We start from the raw sequence: 18,587 nt of genomic DNA, 5'->3' as shown, positions 1-18,587 counted from the left end.
TGGGAAGGTCCATTTTTTTCAACTGTGCGCAATGCGGAGGCGCTTAGCTAACGGAAAGTGAGCCGTTAGCGGTGCATGATATGAATTGAATATCTGGATTGCAATTAAAAGTCCCCATTCCGACACGGGAAGCGCTCGAATGCACGGATAGGAAGGCTGATAAGTGGAGGGTGTTAAAAGCCGTCCGAGTGAGAATGAAAAGGTACCCCCCCCCCCCCCCAATGCACATACAGTAGCAAGTCCCTCGGTCGTGATAGCAGATCGAGTCTTTTACTGGAACACCCGACACTGAGGCCTTTCACAAAGCTCTGGAGCTGCTCATTGACTCCCTGGATCCTCAGTGCAGCGTGGCAGCCTGGAAGTGTTGTTCAAGCTCAGTGTGCAGACTCCCAAAAACTGGCAATTCATTGGCTGAAACCTCTTTTCTAAATGTGCATTTACACCGGGAGGGCGCGAGATTGGGAGGGCCCGGAGGTTCTGTCTTTGCACAGCAGGCGTTTCGCACCCTTCAGCACACAATCTGAACACATTAAGGTGATGTGGTCAGCAATATCAAATAAAGAATATAAATGAGGGGGCAGAGAGAATAAGCTGGTGGTTTCTCTTCAGCGTTAAGCAACTTCAACAGGGCAGCAGCTTGTACACGAGGCTATCTACGATAAAGAGATCGTTGTAGTAGTGTATGTGTTATCTTAATTCCTTCTATATTTAAATATGCTGAAGTGACTGTTATAAGTGTCGTTGTGTTCATTGCATTTGCAATTGTTGTATATAGTGACAGCGTGTCACGGGTACACCACCTCAACAAACTGAAGGTCATGTTCGGTACACTAGCCTTCTTCAGAGATTGGTATTACTCTTCATTCGTGTTTGCAAAATCAATAAAGGTTAAACAAAGGTGATAATTGGTGACGGTTGGTTTGTGTGCCTGCTGATGAAGGAACAGACGGAACCACCAACAAGTCGACATAGCAGCAGGGCGAGATATATAAAAGAACAAGCATCGACAGTATATATGTAAATATATATATATATATATATACATATAAATATAAATATATATACATATAAATATATATATATACATAAATATATATATAAATATATATATACATAAACATATATATATATATGTGTATATATAAATATTTATAATAAATATGTATATACATAAATAAAGAAATGAAAATGTATATATATATAGCATAAAGTCCACTTACCGACTTGAGATGAGTCTCCTATTGAAAAGAGATGACAAAAAAAGGAGGAAATCATTTCAGGCAAAGCACAAAGTCAACGGAAACACAGCTTACGGAAGATGGGTACAGCACAATGAGGTCCAGTAGCTCGAGGTGAAAAAGCTAAACCTGACTCAATTAGCATCAGATGTCTCCCCAGACATAAACCTCTACTAACTACTAATTGAGATGGTGGAAAACAACCCGAGAAGCCAGCGTTCCTGTTTCTTCCTAAAAAGTCTTAAGATCAGAAGAAGACCTCTGCCAACAATAACTTCTGAAATTCACTTTTCACTTCTCGCTGCTCAAAATAACCCAAATGTGACTCATTAAAAACGTTGTGTTGTTGGGTAAAGAAAAAGATAAATGAAAAGATGTCTCCTAACTGCATTCACCATGCGTAGCCAATGACTTTTAATAACAATATTTATCCCATTAGGCAGGTTTTAAAACAGCCAAGAAGACATAATATAAATCAATTATAATATCCCTCAGTGACGAAATGCACAAATAATATGTTATATATTTGTAATAACTAGTTCCGACATGGCACATGGACCTCGGGCTCGGGTGGAGTTCACACCGTCCTGTTGTTCATAAATGAGCGAGAGATGAAGAGGGTCGTGGGAAGAAATCCAAGGATTCAGCGAGACCTCACCGCGGCAGCTTAATTAGAAATGGAGCAGCCGGCTCATTCTCCTTTTGGAGTCAAGTCAATGTTCAGAGATGATGCAAAAATGAAAGTAAAAATAATTAATAACAATGCATAATTTTCATTTGAAATATTGATCCGCTGTCAGGTCAGATTCCATATTAAGATTTAGCTGTCGACGGGTGTTACGTGATAAAAGCAAAACACAGTTAATCAATGGAGGGTGGAGGTTTTTTCATGGTAGTTGATTGCACTCAATAACATTATTGTTGTATTGTATATATGCAAAGTATTTTCCTTTTGATTTATGACCTTTAGAAACAGAAGATGACACCCTAAAGTGATTAGCCTTGCATGCATGATTAGCTATCTAATTAACAATGTGAATAGGTGTAGTTTGTGTGAAAAGTGTCAAGAAAATAACCTTTAAGTCAGTGATTCTTAACACAACTTTCAGCTTTACGCCCGTGGGCCGCGGGACTGCGTAGTTACCAATTGAAGACGCCAGAGATATTTGTGTTATCCTTGAGACGCTCAGTTACACAGCTTCCTCCACTTGGTGGCGGTAATGCGTCAGTCGGTTGTTTTACAAGCTCCAATAGGCAGAAGAAGACAGTTAGCTGGGTCACCACACGGTTGATTGCTGCTCCTTATGGACACTCGTCCTCCTCCGGCCCAGAGCCTGTAGACCTTCAGGTAAACGCAGCTGCTGAGAGGCTCTCACTCCACTGCACTGCATGTGAACCGGGTAGGACGACAGAAAACTCTCCTTCACAGTTATCTCGTGTATTTTAGGTTCTTCTGCCCGAAGACTGCACAAACTAGTTCTCCAGAGGAGTGAAAAGAACATCCTGGACTTCAAATGATAAAGTCACATTGAAGTAAATACTGAGCCCGAAGCAAGTACGGTCCCCCAAGAACAGTGACCACAGGCGTGATGTATTCTACTGGCTTCTGCTGTGTTTCTATTGTACACCAGGCTGCAGCCCTGTCTCTGTAACACCCTGTTCTGTCTCTCCTGTGTTCCGTGTCTCCTATATTCCGTGTATCCTATGCCTCCTGTGTCTTCTCTGTCTTAATTGTTTAATTCCCTGCACCTGCCCTCAGCCCCTCTTGTCTCGTTACTGTCTGATGTTGTACACCTGTGTTTCCCCCCCTATATATTGTGTCAGTCTTTCCCTTGTCTGCTGTCGGGTTGTCGTCTCTTGTTCCGTGTCCTTTTCCCGTCGTCCTGTCTGTGTTCCTGATCCTGACTGCTTCGACCCTGCCTGCCTGCCCCTTTTGGACCTTGCTTATTTTTCAACTGTTTTGCCTCATTAAAGAGCGCCTTTTTGTTATTTATATTGAATCCAGCCTGTCTTTCTGCGCCTGAGCCTCACCACGTTACACCCTTCGTGACAGTCTCATGTCACTGCCATGTCTCATGCTCCATCATCTCCACATCACCTGAAGTTATAAGTAATAAGATATTGTGACTTCATTTTGGTCAGAAGAAAACCTTATTGCACATAAATCCAAAATACAAAGATGTGTAATAATCTCTGTAATAACAAATGACCCATGATGGATTTTAACCATGCAATGTTTTATTCATAGATTAATGTAACAGTTATTTTTACTTCAATTCGCGGGTCCATGTATGAATGACTACCGACCGGTGGCCCTCACACCAATTGGTCATAAATACTGAAACTGATAAAGGACTATCACCTTCCTTCCTCCATGGACCACTGCATTTGCTTATAATAAACAGATCCACGGATAGTGTCTGGTACTACACCACACTCTATCTATGGACAGCAGAGGGGGGCTGCAGATGCTGTTCATTGATTATAGTTTATTTCTTCCTGTAGTCCCCTCCAGACTGGCGGCCAAGCTGATTGAGCTGGGACTAGAACCTTTTTGTATTGTGGATCTGGACTTCCTGACCGCCCAGGCTGGTGGTCAGGGTGCGACGTTTCCCACCTCAAACCCCTCACCTGAACTGGGTCCCAGTTGCGTCCTCAGCCCCCTCCTGGCACACACATGGCTGTGTGGCCAGGTTCAGCTCCAACACCATCATCAAGTTTGCGGATGACACGGTGGTGGTGGGCCTGATCTCCGACAACGGCGAAGGCCTACCTGGAGAAGTTGCTGATCTGCTCTGGTGCGGGACAACAGCCTCATCGCCGTTATCACAAAACAAGGCTGATTTGACTTGGACTTTAGGGTACAACAACAGGGCGTACTCACCACTGGGATTAGCGGGACTACTGTATGGAGGGTGGCCGGGTATATAAATACCTGGGAGTCCACATCACGAGGATCTGACGCGGTCACTTGAGCACAGACACTCTGGTGAGAAAGGCAAAGGCGGCGCCTCTCTACCACCTCAGGCAGGGAAATTTTTCCCAGAGGATCCTTCATTCTTCTACTCTGGAGCTGTAGGCGTCCTGACAGGAAGCATCACAGCCTGGTTTAGCAACTGCTCCGCTCCAGAGCCAGGAAGGCTCTGCAGAGAGTAGTGCGTTCGGCTGACGCACTATTGGAACTACACTCCCACCACAGGACTTGTACACCAGGAATTTGCAGAACCAAACCGGCCTTGGGATCATGAAGGATCCTCACCACCCCAACAACAGACTGTTTCAGCTGCTACGGTGAGCGAAACTCCGTGATCACGCTGCAAGAACAGAAGGCTGAGACGGGTTTCTTTCCTCAGGCCATCAGGACTGAATACCGACCTCTTAGGACCCCACGACCCACACAACTGCCCTCTTAGGCACACACACACACACACACACACACTTACTGTAAATATTGTGTTGTTTTTATTTGTAAATAGTGTGTACTTGTTGCCTTGCACATTCCTGCTGAGCATTGCCACTTTCATTTCACTGCACACCGTGTGTGTATGTGACAAATAAAACATCTTGAATCTTGAATCTCTCTTGGCTCTTGTATATGTTTATGTAACTATCCTCAGTAAAATTTACTGAGTAGTACTCAAAGTGAATAAAATGGATCTAAAAAGACAACATTTCTTCCCCAGTCTAAATGGTAAAACTTTACTCTGGACAACAGGTTAAACCGGCTAATTTACTCTGTAATGATGCAAAATTACTAACTACTCTGGATTCTTCACTCCTCTGGCATAATGAACATCTCTGGCCTAGTTACCCTCTGGACCTATTGCAAAATTTTACCTCCTGGATAACTGCCCCTCCATTTCTTTAAAATAAACAACTCTACTAGTTTTACTCTCCTCTATAAACTGATTTTACTCTATGATTTGGTAATTCAATTCCATTTCTTAAAAATAAAACAACTTTACCCCTAGTTTTACTCTATTTTTATGCAAAATTTTACTCTGGACCCTAATCACTCCATTTAGCATTAAAACAACTCTACCTAGTTTACTCTGTTATTTGTATAGCCCAAATTTCACAATTACAAATTTGTCTCAGGTGCTTTACAATCTGTACATAGACTTCCCTGCCCCAAAACCTCATCGGACCAGGAAAAACTCCCAAATAACCCTTCAGGGGAAAAAGGAAGAAACCTGGAGGAGAGCAACAGAGGAGATCCCTCTCCTAGGATGGACAGATGCAATAGATGTAATGTGTACAGAAGGACAGATTTAGAGTTAAAATACATTCAATGAATATGACAGAGTGTATGAATAGTTCATAGTAGGCATATTCCACGATGGAGACCTCCACGATCCATCAGGCAGATGGCGGTGGGGAGGAGGGTGGGCGGAGTCTCAACAGGACAGTGGCGTAGTCATGAGCAGGAATTCCACCACCCAGACGTCCCATGAGGCAGATGGGATCTATGCCGTCTCATGGGTCCGATGACCCCATGAGGCGTAAAGTCAAGGACTTCCGGGAGAAAGCAGAGTTAGTAGCGTGTGATTGAGATGAAAATTCATCCTTAAGGAGAGAAAAAGGAGATAGGTACTCAGTGCATCCTAAAACGTCCCCGGCAGCTATAAGCCTATAGCAGCATATCAAGGGGCTGGACCAGGGCAAACCTGATTCAGCCTAACTATAAACTCTGTCAAGAGGAAGGTCTTAAGTCTACTCTTAAGCGAGGTGACTGTGTCTGCCTCCCGGACTGAAATTGGAAGCTGGTTCCATAAAGAGGAGCTTGATAACTAAAGGCTCTGGCTCCCATTCTACTTTTAAGACTCTAGGAACTACAAGTAGTCCGCATTTAGTGGCGTAGCTCTCTAGTGGGGCAATATGGTGCGACAAGCTCCTTAAGATATGATGGAGCATCACCAATCAAGGCTTTGTAGGTTAAGAAGAATTTTAAAAGTGATTTTTGTTTTTACTGGGACCCAGTGCAGAGCAGCTAGTGCAGGGGGGGTGTGTTCTCTTTTCTTAGTTTTGGTGAGAACACGGGCTGCAGCATTCTGGATCAACTGGAGGGACCTAAAGAGATTTATTAGAGCAGCCTGCTAATAAGGAGTTGCAGTAATCCAGTCTCGAGAAATGTGAGCGTGAACCAATTTTCTGCATCTTTTTGAGACAAGATGTGCCTGATTTTGAAATATTACGTAGATGAAAGAATGCAGTCCTTGAGATTTGCTACGTGGGAGTTAAAGGACAAGTCCCGATCAAAGATAACGCCAAGATTCTTTACAGTGGTGTTGGATGCCAGGGCAATGCCGTCTACAGAATCCACATCACCAGATAATTGATCTCTGAGGTGCTCAGGGCGATTAAAATTACTTGGTTTTGTCTGAGTTTAACATCAAAGTTGCAGGTCATCCATGTTTTATGTCTTTAAGACATGCTTGAATTTACAGAGTTGGTTGCTCTCCTCTGGTTTATCGATAAATATAGTTGAGTGTCATCTGCATAACAATGAAAGTTTATGGAGTGTTTCCTGATAATATTGCCCAAAGGAAGCATGTATAAGGTAAATAAAATTGGTCCAAGCACAGAACCTTGTGGAACTCCGTGATTAACGTTGGTGGTTATCGAGGCGTCATCGTTTACAAATACAAACTGAGATCGATCTGATAAATAGGAGTTAAACCAAATTAGTGCCGTGCCTGAAATGCCAATCGACTGCTCCAGTCTCTGTAACAGGATGTCATGGTCAATGGTGTCGAATGCAGCACTAAGGTCTAACAAGACCAGGACAGAGAGGAGTCCTTTATCTGCTGCCATTAAGAGGTCATTTGTAATTTTCACCAGTGCAGTCTGGATTGCTGTGATGTTTTCTAAATCCTTGAAATTTCTCAAATAAACTATTATGATGTAGAAAGTCGCACAACTGATTTGCGACCACTTTCTCAAGGATCTTGGAGAGAGGAAGGGGTTAGAGAATCGGTCTGTAGTTGTAATACCTCTGGATCAGGTAGGCTTCTATTCAGAGGAGAGGTTTAATAACGGCTACCTTGAAGGTGTGGTCTACGTGGCCTGTTAGCAGAGACACATTGATGTAATATCTAATGAGAGCCGCCATAATTAAAAGGCAAAACGATCTTTAAGCAGCCTCGGTCGGGATGGGGTCAAGAGACAGGTAGGCGTGTTAGAAAGTAAAACCGTTGAGAAATAATTGGTCTGCGGTTGATGGGAAAAATCCCTCAAAATATACACAGGGCAACTGGCGGTTTCCAGGCCACATTCCACTTGAGGACAGATTGGCACTGGTGCAGGCGAAGATTATTACATCTTATCCTAATAGTTAAAATCTTTTTTCATTAAAAAGTTCATAAAGTCATTACCACTAAGGTTTATAAGGAATGCTGGCTCTGGACAGAGCTGTGACTCTCTAATATTTCAGCCTGCATTACAGTGCTGAAGAGAAACCTAGGGAATTTTGTTTTATTTTTTCTATTATTGATGAAGGTAATAGGCTGCTCTGTACTTCTTAGCATTACGGAGGAGCCTTCTTATATGTTTTGAGACTATCTACGCCAAACCTAAAAGCGGCAGGATTCTTGGAGATGGTTGAGCATGCCTATCGTTCAAAAACTTTTACGTCAGTTGATTTGCTTCAGTTTGCGGGTCTGAGGTTTATACCAGGGGCAAACCATATCCTCTTCCTCCTGTCTTCTTCTTTCAGAGGGGAGGCTATCAGGGTCCGAGGTAATGTCTTCTCAGAGAGCCTATGGCACTTTGTCAGCAAGATGATCAATCTAAGGAATAGGACTAAAAGTTAGACCGAGGAATCCTCTGTTATATTGAGGCAGTAGTGCTCCGAGATTCAAATACAGAAGTCAATAAACTTCTTTAAATTCAGCTACCTTTTTATCAGTTAGACATCTGGTGTAGAAACTTTTTGACTGTAAGTACACTCCCGGTAGTATAAAAGTCAAAGATTATGAGGTTGTCTTGGTCTGACAGAAGAGGATTCTGTGGGAAGGCGTTCAAATGCTCAATGTCAGCGCCATAAGCCAAGAACTAAAGATCAAGCGTGTGGTAAAGCTGTGAGTGGGTTTCTGTGCTCTCTGACAAGAAGCCAATCGGGTCCAACAAGGAGATGAATGCAGCACTAAAGGCAATCATTATCAACATCCACATGGATGGCAAAATCTCCAACAATAATAACTTTATCGGTTTTAAGAACCAAACTTGATATAAATTCTGAAAATTCAGATATAATTGATATCTAATAGAGCATAATTAAAGCCAACGTCTTTAAACAACCTAAATCGAGGATGGGGTCCAAGACAGGTAAGCGTGTTCCAGTAGAAACGTTGAAAATAATTGAGTCACGGTTGATAGGAAAATCCCTCAAATATACACCCAGGAGCATACAGCGGTTTATGGTTTTATATAGAGAATGACATCTCTTTTTTTCTCCACCATAGCATTTACATCTCTGCCGACATTCAGGCTGACCTGACACATCCATCCTGAGCAGGCCCTGCATGCCTTTGTTTTCTTCAGCTTCTGTTGACACTGCTATGAGGTCAATAGCGGCAGATAAGCGGCTTTACAAGTAGTTTTTCTCTGCTTTTGTCGGCTCTCAGCCTTCTTTTGCTTAGAATACTGGATGCAGCGTCCTCCTCGGGGCCCCGACATGACCTCTCGGGTCCACTCACGCCACGACAGCTCATCTGCTGTTTGTTGAAGTAAACCTTAAATGCATGCACCACTCCATCATCTAGCCTAATTTACCCAGGGGCATTTGTGGGATTCAGCTACCGTAAATGTAAATATAGTCATTTTACCTTTTAGCTTTCGGTTTGTTTGGTTGATTAAAAGCACATAAATGTCTAAATAGTCACTTACCTTTTGCTTTTTAGGTTTATAGTTTTGTTTGGTTTGCTGTTTATGCTGTTTATATATACATGTACATTTCCACTATTGACCATATCTGCACTGCATTTTAATATTTTTACATTTTAGATGTATCTTTGATATGCTTCTTTGCTCTCTAATTCCAGATGTAAAACACATTTGTTGCCTCAGTGCCTGTAGGCTACTCTGTAAAAGACAATACAGTTTAGCAAACACAGTGGTTATGGAGCTCTTATGACTCTTTCTTGGATATTTTACACATCAATATATGATGAAGCTGTCCAATACGATAAAGCAATAAGAAAATCAATAGCTCTGATAAATATGGATCTCAAAGGGCTTTGTTTGAATGCCTGTAAAAAAAAACACCTTGTACAAAAAAAATTATAAAGATGGGAACTAAGAAAAAGTAGAATATAAAAGATATAAAAATAAATAAACTGATATTATTAAATGTAAGAAGAGTACACGAACAATATTGAAAAAGAATAAAAATAATATCGGGGCACATGGAACATGCTAACCAGTCATTAGGAGAAAAAAAAATAACTCAGCTTTTCTAATTATTTATAGATAATTATAGGACAATCACTGACAAGAGAAGGAGTGGAAACTGTAACTTATTTGGTGTGGGAGATGAAACTGTGAAATAGATTAAACCCCTCCACAAGGAGGTGCTGAAATATTCTATGGAGAGCAATCCAGATACTATCTGTTGAGGAGGTACAGATAAAATGAAATTATAAGCGTTATTTCAGGAAAGTTTAAGAGCAAACATCTCTGGATTGGAATGGTGATGACGCAGCTTTAATAAAACAAATGATGACACTATAGTAGACCCTCTAACTTTCATCTGTAAATATGGGTTTGACTTGGATGCTTTCCCAACATGTAACTGCTAAAGTGATCATTTCCAGCTGGAGAAAACACTGACTGCTATTACAGGCCAGTTCACTGCTCTCTGATTCTCTAAATTCTCGAAAAGCTCTTTGTTAATGTGATTGGACAGCTTCATTGACAAATGAGTTGCTTATGGACAGACAATACATGGTTTTAGAACGAATAGATCCCAACTGCAATGGCTTTAATGGATTTAGTGAAGGGTAACAAGTAACGTAACAAAAATATTCCAATGGGTGTTTTTTGTCGATCTAAAAGCGTTTGACACAATTGATCATGGTATTTTAATACATAAGCCTGGAAGGTATGGGATTGAGGTAGAGGCTAAATTGGTTAAAGTTACATTTGAAAACAGAGAAACAGTTTGTTCAGATGGGTGTGGCTAGGTCTCCTCCTAGATATCATATGCTGGTGTTCATGAGGTCAATTCTTGGACCAGTATTTATGCACACATCGTAAAGCATCTGCAATGTTCTAAAATGTTGAATTATGTTATTTTTGCTGGTAACACTAATGTATTCTGTGCTGGGGAGACAGCTTCAGCAGCTGTTGGAGAGGTTGTCCGGCGGAATTGATAGCTAAAGTTGTGGACTGATGTCAAATAAATTGTCATCAGTGAAACATTAAAAACAAATTTATGGTTTTTGGTAATAAAATATACATCGAATACTCGGTGGGAATTAATGTTGGATAGTGTTATGCTGGAAAGGTTTTTCGAGAATATGTTTTAAGTTATGATATCAATACACAACTTTAGCTGGGCTTCTTATGTGAAGTATATAGGTCCAAATTAGCACCCGACTTTATGAGATATTATGCAAACACGGCACATGCTGAACTATAAATCATTGCAGACATTATATTACACTCTCATTCTATCATACGAAGCCTATTGTATTTGAAGTGTGGAGACACCTACCAGCACACAGCCATTATGCATCATGCAAAGAAACAATTGATCGTAAATAATGTGGATATCTTTGAGCACATAATTATATTCTTAAATCTACATACACTGGAAACTTAGGGATATAGTAAGTTCAAAAACATTTTGAATTCTGGCACAAAACTAAACATAATTCACTTCCTGGAAATATTCAAAAGATTTTTAGAGATAGAGAAGGAAATTATTGAACTAAGAGGAGATGGAATTTCAAACAGCCGATTGTTCATTCAACTCTAAAAAACATGTATCTGTCTGTATGGGGTGAATCAGTGGAATAATGGTTAACAATGTTCAAGGAAATAAAGTCTGGTGATATTTAAAAAATTTAGGAACACTTATGACTTTGGACGAAACCACAGGCGTAACAGCACATTGATGGCCTTCATAAGTAACGGATAATGGGGACAAGCTTTTTTGTTTTGTTTTGTTGATTGTTTTATGTATATGTAGGTATGTGTGTGTATATATGTTTATATAGGTGTGTGGTGTATGCATGTGTATATGTTTATGTATATATATATATATATATATAGGTATATAATAGTTCTCTAAAATAAGTATTTTATGAAAGCATAGATTAGGGCACTTGCCGTATGATAGCTATTATATTCCTTTGATTGTTACTTTCTTCTTTGTTGAAATTTTGATTTTTATAAATATTGCTGATAAAATAACTAAACTAAACTAGAATCTGAATCTAAAGGGGAGGGCTAAGCCCCATGCGAGGCTTTAACATGCATGGATATATTTACTGCAAATCTATTTTGCAGAACCCCGGATATCAATACCATTGTTTCTGTTTCTTCAATTAAATGTTCAATCAGAAAGAGTCAATCTTGTCTAATAGTTTTGCTTCATTGTTATATGATAACACTTACAGAATGTCGGGGTCATAGTGATATGTTGTGCTCATTTGGACATATCACTGAGATAAGATGAAAATTTCACTGTCAAATATACCCTACATTTATAAACAGGCTATTATATTGTAATGTTAAAGGAGAAATCATACAAACCAGGAACGCACTACGTATGCCAGCATGTGGAAGTTATAAACAACGTGACCATGCAGAAATAATAGTTTCATTTAATGACATCCACAAAATAAAAAATGCCACCTAAATGGGCTAATGGCGCTGGCCTGAATGTACCATACCTTAATATATAATATACAGGGGTGACAATCGTCCAAAAGAAATCTGCAGAGGGGGTGTAATTGGAGCATTTATGTAGATATTGAGCTCTGAGGACAAACGCTGTTTGCATCTCACCGAGCGACAAGCTCTGCATACTCACACGTTAAGCGCTGCATTCTGATTGGTTGCCACTGGGGTGTTCGGGATTTCTTGGCGTGAGACGGCGAAATAAAGGTAACAAGATGAGTGATCATATATGGTCGGACAATAGCTGCCACCTAAGTGTATACAGCACTTCATGGAATTCGTGATACGACTGGCGGGTCCAGTTAGATCAATCTTAGTAGCGGGCCGGAAAAGCTTAAAACCAAGTGAGCGCTCGCATCCCTCATCCGCACCACGATCCCAACAACGAGACATGAGATCAATCAAAGGAGGGTCCAATACACTCAACGTTTTGTGTTCTAGATGACTGCAAAAATTGCTGGCTATCCATCTCGATCCCGGGCACATTCTCAATGACCGTCCCGACTGGAGAAACAAACCTGACAGTGTGGGTTCCTGATGATTCAATATGATGCATATGCGACAAAAGAAACATGTAGATAATAAAGTACAGTTTACCGCCCAAATGTAATCCATGTTAAATCAGGATGGAGTCCCAATGTGACGCATACAATAACAGAAGGAAGCGAGTCTGTTTAAATACAAATGGAGACTCTTACTCGATATCTCTCTATCATTCTTTCTATCCAACCACGTCAATGTATCGTTGCTTTCGTTACCTGGTCCCAAGCTTCCTCTGCCCCCAATCTCTGGTGTGTTAAGACCATCAGACATCAAATAATAAATGGGGCCTCAAATGGAGCAAGTAATTTTGACTAATTGTGGTGATTAAACTGGTTCCCTGTGGGAGGATAAGGAGCCGGACGCCTTAAGTAGCAATTGTCTCGGGTAACTATCTCATTACACTTCGTCTAGTATGTGTAAATGTGGCCGCGGCTTGGGAGTTATTTTGCCGTCGGCCATTTTGTTTCTAGCTCTTGCATTTCTCCCACAGGCAGGGACGATAACTCAAGTACAGTTTTGCTTTTCCAGAAATAATGTGTTTTTGGTGTGTGTCGGTATTGCCTTTGTTCCCGTCTGTGGCTGAGTGTTCTAGGCGTGTTTTAATTGAAATCGCCGGGTCGCTGCGATCAATGGAGACATTCATAGTGTGCTGGCGTTACGTGACCCGCGGTGATGAAAAGGCGCGCTCATAAATGAGGACGGTTATGAACCCGCATGAGCTGTGCCTTCGATACCCGTGTCGGTCAGAAAGGAAGCAGAGGCTGGAGAATGTTCAACGATGTAAATTCTGTTTCATTAAAATAAGCGTGGTTAGAGTAAAAATAAATCTCTGTATTGACACGTTTTGAAGGTTTCGTGGGAGCGATTGGACTTGGTGTCGAAAGAAAAACCTTGACCGACTAAATTGCTCTCGCATCCGACAGGCTGAATCCTCATTCCCGTCCTAATTATTGAAGCGTGTAACGGTTCCTCATCCTCAGCGTCATGTGTGCAATGGTGATAAACCAGTCCGTGTAGCGTCAGCTTGAAGAGGCCTCTGCCAGCTCTGACTAATACGGGGTTGGCATTCAAAGGTGGAGAGAAAAGGGAGGTAGAGAGAGAGAGAGAGAGATGCTAATCCCTGTCTGAGCTGAGAGAACAAGCTTGAGACAGACACAGAGAGAGATGTGCACTGAAGGGCGATGCCTCTGCCAATGCCTGTTTGGAGTCACAATGAAACACACCAGCTAGGATAAGGATCTGTGTGTGGTGTGTAAGCCGACCTGCTGCTACTTGAAGGGACAGCAATTACCTCCGTCACTATACCTGCCTCACAAAGCTGGCAGTAGAGAGGAAACAGGTATAAAGAAAACATATATAAATATCCATAACGATATTTGGTATGGTGTGGAGCTGGTGTATCGTAATGTTGAGGAGGTTGGATTTCTTTTCTTCCCAAAAATGCCGGTGAAAATATATCTTTCCACAGTATTATTTTTAGATCAATAAACTAAAAATGTATCTCTTAAACCACTAGGGCTGTTTATATATTTTTAAAAACATTTTTTACTTTTTTAAACATTGTTTCTTTTCTTCAGATGTGTACATATCAGTCTATATATATTTACTGGTTAAGGTAAATGCGAAGATGGCACAAGAAAAATATTAAAATTTAGAACCATAAAAGTTACAGAGGTTTGAGGCCAGAAATTTGGCGAGACTCAAGTAATGTTTGGATTTGTATTTTCTAAAATGACATAAACCATATTTCACTTCTATGTCACTCATCGTGTTCGGCATATACAAACCGCCATTTTCAACTTTGAAGAAAAAAGAAAAAATACCAAACTCAATTTTGACTAGCCCCCAGATAAACCTTTCTATTTCTATCGGGGTTGTCTTCTCTCCTCTCCGGCTTTTGATTCGCCGGGGGCAAGAAGGTGAGCGTAGCCTCAAGTATTAATCCCCACTCTGCTTGGTTTTACTATGTCCCCAAAAGGGTTTCCAGCTCCAACTGCATGAATAGGACAACATGCTACTGTTAGTATTCAGGCGACATCAGACATTTGGGCCAAACCTCCTGGACAAAGCTACTTTTACACACACACACACACACACACACACCTATTTGCATATCAGGATCGAGAAGACACTTGAATCATCCCTGGCACAGACACTCCAAGAAAAAGGGAAATATTCCCATTGAGATTCTTTCACTCCACTCAATGCTAAGCTTTGCATTCTGCTGTATTCAGCTAATGCACATGTAGCGACCGCAGCCAGAGACAAAAGCTAATTATTAGTGGGCGGCGATAACACTGACTTACATCACTAAAGCCAAATTGACACGCCGCAGAGGTGCTGAGTTAGACTTCTGCTTCGTTTGCTCACGGTGCGGCGGCGTGGACCGCGTCCCGATGAGTCTGTATCTCCTTCCTCATCCCCTCCTCCCCCGATTCCATCGGTCTGGATGAAAAGCCAATTCTGTGACATGTCTGCTGTTCTGATAAAATAATCTGCCATTTTTTTTATGTAAAAAGCCGTAATGCTCGTGGAGAAATATACTCCATAAGCTGTACTCTCTAAGTATTACATTATATGTTGTAGTCTTACAGTCATGTGTACATTTCATCGCCGTGAACTCTCAGCTACAGGAGCAACTCAAGATTCAATTACCTTGCTCCAAGGACATATCAACTAAGTTGAACACTTAACCCCTGATTGAAAGACCCCACACAGTCAGGAAAGAGCCGAGGCAGCACTGCTGAATATGGACTGTATACATAGAAGATGGTAATGTTCTCAGCTGCATTTTCCTTTGATGCTAAACCTGTTAATGTTTGCTGATGTGAAAACACAGCTGAGGTGAGGAGGGTTTATTGGGAGAAGTGATTTGGTTTACAGGGAACACTGCTTGGGTGAGACCAACCTGCCGCCGTAAAGTTAATGGCTTTTTCTGGCGGGGGGGTCAGGAAGGAGATAGGGTGGAGGAAGCGAATTCTAGTTCTCAGGGTCTCGTCTAGATAGGCTGACCTTTCCAGGATGCAGGAGAAGTTGTCGTTACCTAGATCCATATAAAGAAAACGTGACTGTTGTGACTTGAATCGCATGTGACCAGGTTCACAAAGCTGTGTCACCAACTTTCACCTCTAGCAAGGATGAAAGAAAAAGAAACAGATGGAGAGCAATTGTGATGAGGGAGACTTCATTTCCTCTTTCCAGATTGACAGAAAATCTTGCACTACACCCTCGATTAATTCACTATATATGTCCTACTCATGTCTATCTTTCTTTGTTTAGACTCATTTTTAAGTATTATTATTTCCCCTCTTCAGATTGACAGAAAATCTTCCTACACCTTCAGTTAATTCATTATATATTTTCTCATGTCTTTTCTTTATTTGTATTATTTGTTATTATTTTTCCATTCATTTGAAAGTTTTTGTTTTTGTCCTCTACAATGTTCGTCGCGTTTTTTGTTGTTGTTCTTACTGAGAGAAAAATTCAATAAAAAAAAAAAATCGTAATATAAGAATACCGGAGGCCTGATCCCACCACCACAACATGGGCTATAAGGAAATAAAAGATCATGCCTAAAGATTTTCCCTCTCTTAAGTTTACCGCATTAGGAAGGTCCGTTTTCAACTGTGCTTGGTCTGGAGGCGGCAACGGAAAGTAGCAGGCGATTAGCGGTGCATGATATGAATTGAATATCTGGTTGCAATTAAAGTCCCCATTCCGACAGGCGGATGCCGCGGATAGGAAGGCTGATAGGTGGAAGTGTTAGAAGCCGTCCGATTGAGAATGAAAAGTACCCCAATGCAGCCGGTAAGTCCACCGGTCGTGATGGTCAGGGTCACCTGGAACACCGACACACACCGAGGCCTTTCACAAAACTGGGCTGCCATTGGCTCCTGGATCCCTCAGTGCAGCGTGACACGCTGGAGTGTTGTTCCGACTCAATTTTGGGCTCCCAAAAAACTGGCAATTCATTGGCTGAAACCTCTTTCTAAATGTGCATTTACGGCCAAAGGAAGGGGCGCCAGTTAGGGAGGGACGGAGGGTTCTGTCTTTGCACAGCAGGCGTTTCAGCACCCTTCAACTGGTCTGAACACATTAAAGGTGGGTGTCGATGACAGTATCAAATAAAAGAATAAATGAGAGACAGAGAGAGAGAGAATGGCGCTGCAGTGGTTCTCTTCCAGCTAAGCAACCTGGCAGGCAACACATGCAATTACATCTACATTGAGGGATGCGTTTATGGTAAGGTGTATGCATGTTGTCACTTAATTCCTTCTATATTTAAATGTACTTTAGGTGACTGTTATACATTAGTGCGTTGTTGTTTCATTGCATTGCAATTGTTGTATATAGTGACAGTGATGTCTGGGTACACCACCTCAACAAACTGAGGTCATGTTAGAGTGCACCACCCCAGCTAACCTTCAGGTGTGCATATTGTTGTTTAAGATAAGCGAGATTTAAACAAAGGTGATAATTGGTGACATTGGTTTGTGTGCTGATGAGATGAACTGGAACCTGTCAGTCGACATGGCAGCAGGGGCGAGATATATAAAGAACAGACATGGGCAGTATGTGTGCCGTATATAATATATATATATATAAATATAAAATATATACATATAAATATATATATATACATAAATATATATATAAATATATATATACATAAACATATATATATATATGTGTATATATATAAATATGTTTATAATATAAATATATGTATACAGTAAAATGAAAATGTATATATATATGTATAAGGAGTCCACTTGGAAACAGGATGGGTCTCTGCGAAAAGAGATGACAAAAAAAAGAAATGTTCCAGGCCAAAGCACAAAGTCACTTGGAAACACCGCTTGCAGAGAATGGTGGCTAATGAGGTCAGTAGCTCCGGGTGAAAAACTAAACCTGACTCCAATTGGCATCGATGTCTCCCAGACACATGACTCTAGCTACTAATTGGGATGGTGGGAAGAGCAACCCCAGTAGCTGATTGCCTTTCTTCCTAAAGGCCACCACAAGTCTGAAGAAGACCTCACTAGCAACAGCTAACTATGAAATTCCTTTTCACTTCCTAAGCTACTCCAAAATAACCCAGGTAATGACTCATTAAAAAATAATTCATTTGGAGTGAAAACCAAGTAAGAAAAGATGTCTCTAACACATTCACAGCGTAATGGCACCATAACAATATGTTATCCATTGGCGGGGTTTGCAAAACACCTAGCCAAAGAACATAATATAGATCTGGAACATGAAACCATCCTCAGTGACAAATGCTACAAATAGTATATTATATATTTAATAATAGTTCGACATGGCACATGGACCTCGGAGGCTCGGGTGGAGTTCACATCTGTTGTTCATAAATAGGCGGGAGATGGAAGAGATTAGGTCGAGGAAGAGAGAAATCCGGTTCCTTGAGACCTCACGCAACAGTGCGTGGGAGGCATAACCCGGCTCATTCTCAGCACCCCAGAGTCCGTCAATATTCAAAAGGATGCAAATATAAGTAAAAAAAATAATTAATAACAATACAATTTTCATTTGAAATATTGATCCGCAGCTGTGGGTCAGATTCCTTATTAAAGATTTTAGCTGTCGGCGGGTATTCACATTATTAAAGCAAAACACAATTCAAAACAATGGAGGGTGCAGTTTTTCATGGTAGTTGATTTTGCACTCAACCCTTATTATTGTTGTATTGTATATGTGCAATATTTTTCCTTTTTGATTTATGACCTTTAGAAACAGAAGATAGCTTTCAAAGAAAACGTTCAACGCCGTGCATGATTATTTCTAATTAACAATATGGATGTTCTTGGTTGTGTGAAAAGTGTCAAGAAATATGCTAAATTAGTGATTCATAACGCTTTGCCAACTTTACGCTTAGTGAGC

The 18,587-nt window shown here is 41.0% G+C and overlaps 1 protein-coding gene across 8 annotated transcripts in view; it reads right to left on the bottom strand.

The window, feature by feature from the left end:
* The window catches only part of nrxn2b (neurexin 2b), an 856,499-nt gene that overhangs the window by 613,185 nt on the left and 224,727 nt on the right, over nucleotides 1–18,587 (bottom strand). The window contains exon 5 of one of the 8 annotated variants that reach the window (XM_056442208.1): nucleotides 1,221–1,238. The exons of the other annotated variants lie outside the window; for them this stretch is intronic. Coding sequence (XP_056298183.1) covers nucleotides 1,221–1,238 — 18 coding nt within the window. The remainder of the gene's footprint in view (nucleotides 1–1,220; nucleotides 1,239–18,587) is intronic. 8 annotated transcript variants of the gene reach the window in all.

This window comes from Pseudoliparis swirei, chromosome 21, assembly GCF_029220125.1.
Source record: "Pseudoliparis swirei isolate HS2019 ecotype Mariana Trench chromosome 21, NWPU_hadal_v1, whole genome shotgun sequence".
Taxonomy (NCBI): domain Eukaryota; kingdom Metazoa; phylum Chordata; class Actinopteri; order Perciformes; family Liparidae; genus Pseudoliparis; species Pseudoliparis swirei.
The sequence above is the reverse complement of the archived record's forward strand: the minus strand, read 5'-3'. Positions and strand labels throughout refer to the sequence as shown.